This window comes from Montipora foliosa, chromosome 14 (assembly GCF_036669935.1).
Source record: "Montipora foliosa isolate CH-2021 chromosome 14, ASM3666993v2, whole genome shotgun sequence".
NCBI classification, from domain to species: domain Eukaryota; kingdom Metazoa; phylum Cnidaria; class Anthozoa; order Scleractinia; family Acroporidae; genus Montipora; species Montipora foliosa.
The window spans coordinates 16,465,444-16,468,132 of record NC_090882.1 but is presented as its reverse complement, the minus strand read 5'-3'; the positions used below and the strand labels follow the sequence as shown (position 1 = coordinate 16,468,132).

At 36.8% G+C, this 2,689-nt stretch overlaps 1 protein-coding gene across 1 annotated transcript in view; it reads left to right on the top strand.

Moving 5' to 3' along the window:
- The window catches only part of LOC137985671 (prolyl endopeptidase FAP-like), a 33,229-nt gene extending 30,885 nt beyond the window's left edge, over positions 1-2,344 (top strand). The window contains exons 23-27 of the mRNA XM_068833331.1: positions 1-79; positions 199-257; positions 1,238-1,310; positions 1,561-1,634; positions 2,205-2,344. The exon at positions 1-79 is cut by the window's left edge and continues 21 nt beyond it. Coding sequence (XP_068689432.1) covers positions 1-79; positions 199-257; positions 1,238-1,310; positions 1,561-1,634; positions 2,205-2,309 — 390 coding nt within the window. The 3' untranslated portion in view covers positions 2,310-2,344. The remainder of the gene's footprint in view (positions 80-198; positions 258-1,237; positions 1,311-1,560; positions 1,635-2,204) is intronic.
- Positions 2,345-2,689: the final 345 nt, after the last annotated feature.

The window sequence follows — 2,689 nt, the reverse complement described above, 5'->3', positions numbered from 1 at the left end:
TCATATGTTCTTGGTCAGAACTCTGGTGTGTTTAAGGTTGGCATGGCTGTGGCACCTGTTACAGACTGGAGATACTATGGTAAGTGACAACAACTAAAAATTGTTAGCTGGAGAAGTGTTTAGCCGCATGTACATTTGTAAGTACAGCTTAGTGGGCTTTGTTTTAATGGTTGCGCCTTGATTCATCTGGTGTTTCAGATTCAATATACACAGAACGATACATGCTCACCCCACAGGAAAATCACAATGGATATGAGGTAATGTCAATTGGGGACATTTGCAGTTAGTCTGCCAATATCATCATGTTTAATTTGCATATAAATGACAGAAAACTGCATCTGGAGCCCAACACTGAGCACAAGGTGATGACTGTAGCGGCCCAATTTGCTTACATTTCTTTGTAAGATGGAAAAATTTGAAGTCACTTTACTTAAAGATTATAGCCTGGACAAACAAGTTGGTTCAAGTTTTCAGTAATATTCAGTAGCTTTTGCTACATAACAACAATTTTTCCAGTTGATCTAGTTTTGAACGCTTCTCGTGTAATTCGGTAAAAAACACTTAGAATAAAGGGCATACAGCACAAAAACAAGCACGGTGACCCCATCTTTTTGTTATGTAACTGTTCTTTTTCTGGGACTCAGTGCCACCTTTACTTAAACTGGAAATCAATTCATTTTCAAGTTGGTGCTTAGCTGTTGAGTGACCAAATATTAATTATACTACAACTTCTATTTCTCCTTCAAATATGTTTTCCATGTACCTATTATGAGTAAATAAAACCATTAAAAATGGGTGGTCACCGTGCTCGTTTCTTCGCAACACAATGATAAATGGATGGCAGAGGGGCAAATTCGGCTTCAAAATGATCATTTTCTGCGAAAAGACTGGGGAGAGTTCCAAAACCACACCTTCTTAACCAAGAAGAATTATCATGATATTTGCACTTAAAAGCTCTTGAACAGCAAAAGCGGCCATTGTTGCCTCTCTTCAGATGGCCTGCGTGAAACGCCGCCGTCTCCGAAGTCGCAATGTTATTCGCAGTACGAGGTGCGTGCTGCAAAACAAGGGAATCACCTTAAATCATTTTTGGTTGCCAAGGTAATGGTGCATCAAGGGTCCATTGCATTGCCAAGGATAGAGCGATAGTCTTCTTTCCTAAAGATACTCAACAACATTTTTCTTTTTTTTTTGCATTTACTTAAATTTTAAAATGTTGGTTACCATTATTTTGCAGATATCATCTGTGTTACCTCTGGCTAAAAACTTCCAGAGTGAAAGCTTCCTTGTTGTGCATGGAACAGGGGATGGTGAGTGGTATTCACTATTTGAAAAAAGAGTTGTTATTAATGTTGTTTAACAGGATAGAACAGTAGTGAAAATCAGATTTGTCTCAGAGTTGAATCTTGGTATTGGAGCTATAATTATCCTGAGTTTAGTGTCAATGCATTTTAACTGTGAAGTCCTCTTTGGACAAAATGTTTTATTTGTAATACTATCAATATGAAGGGGGAAACATGAAAGAAACGTGAGAGTATTTCATTATCGTTTCTTCTTCAGATAATGTACATTTTCAGAATACTGCTCAACTTGTAGCTGCTCTTACCAAGGCTGGAGTCAAATATCAAGTTCAAGTAAGTAACAAATACCATATACAACTAATAAATTGAAAAAGTTAGCAGCACCAGAATGAAAAAGTGCTGCTCGTAAGCTTTGACTTGAATGAGGATTCCTTTTAGAATCAATCCTTAGAACTAGTATGCACGGCCTAATAAACAGCATCACAGGAAAGTACTGCTTGGTACATGTAGCTTCATTTGAATGATCAAACTTAATGATTTTGTATACTCAAATGTTAGAACTACCCTATTTTATTATTATTATTATTATTATTATTATTATTATTATTATTATTATTATTATTATTATCATTATCATTATGTTTTTGCAATGTTGTATTTACATGTTGTTTTTTTCTTCTGGTAGCTTTACACTGACAAGAACCACGGAATACTTGGAAAACGGACACAAAACCACTTGTTCCAACTACTGACTGACTTCCTTACGAAAAAACTTAACATTTGAATTATTACAAGTAACATACTACATTGTAGCTCTCCTCCCTGCCTTTACTGTATGTACCCTTGTGATCCAGGCACAGTCTGTTCTGAGTCAAGTGCTGTTTTTATCCTTTTTGTACACAGTTTTACCCTGACAAGAACCACGGACTCAGTGGTGGTGGAACTTCACAGCATTTATATCATCTGCTTACACAATTCCTGACTGAAAAACTACCACTAAGTAGTTGATGCTGAGGACAGACTACCCCTTCCATGGGGGTCTAGTTTAGCTTTTTAAGGGTTCACTCTAGATTTATAACCTATGTGGTCTCTGAGATAAATTAACCATTTGCACCCTAAGAGTTACACTGAGATTTTACTATGTTTACTGCCAGGCCGTTAATTTTCACTCATTTTAGGAAACCAGGTCGGTTGTGAACAACAGCAACATCCCCTTCAATTGTCTTGCTGAACTACTAAAGCTGTTCTTGTTGTATGACAGGTATTAACTTGACCATGTCAAATAAGGTTAACTCAGTGTGAACTTACTTTGGGGGACATCTCAGTAGCACATGTTTTCTGTATTAATGTTGGCTTACATGCAAGTTTAGCCATAGTTTGGGAAGATA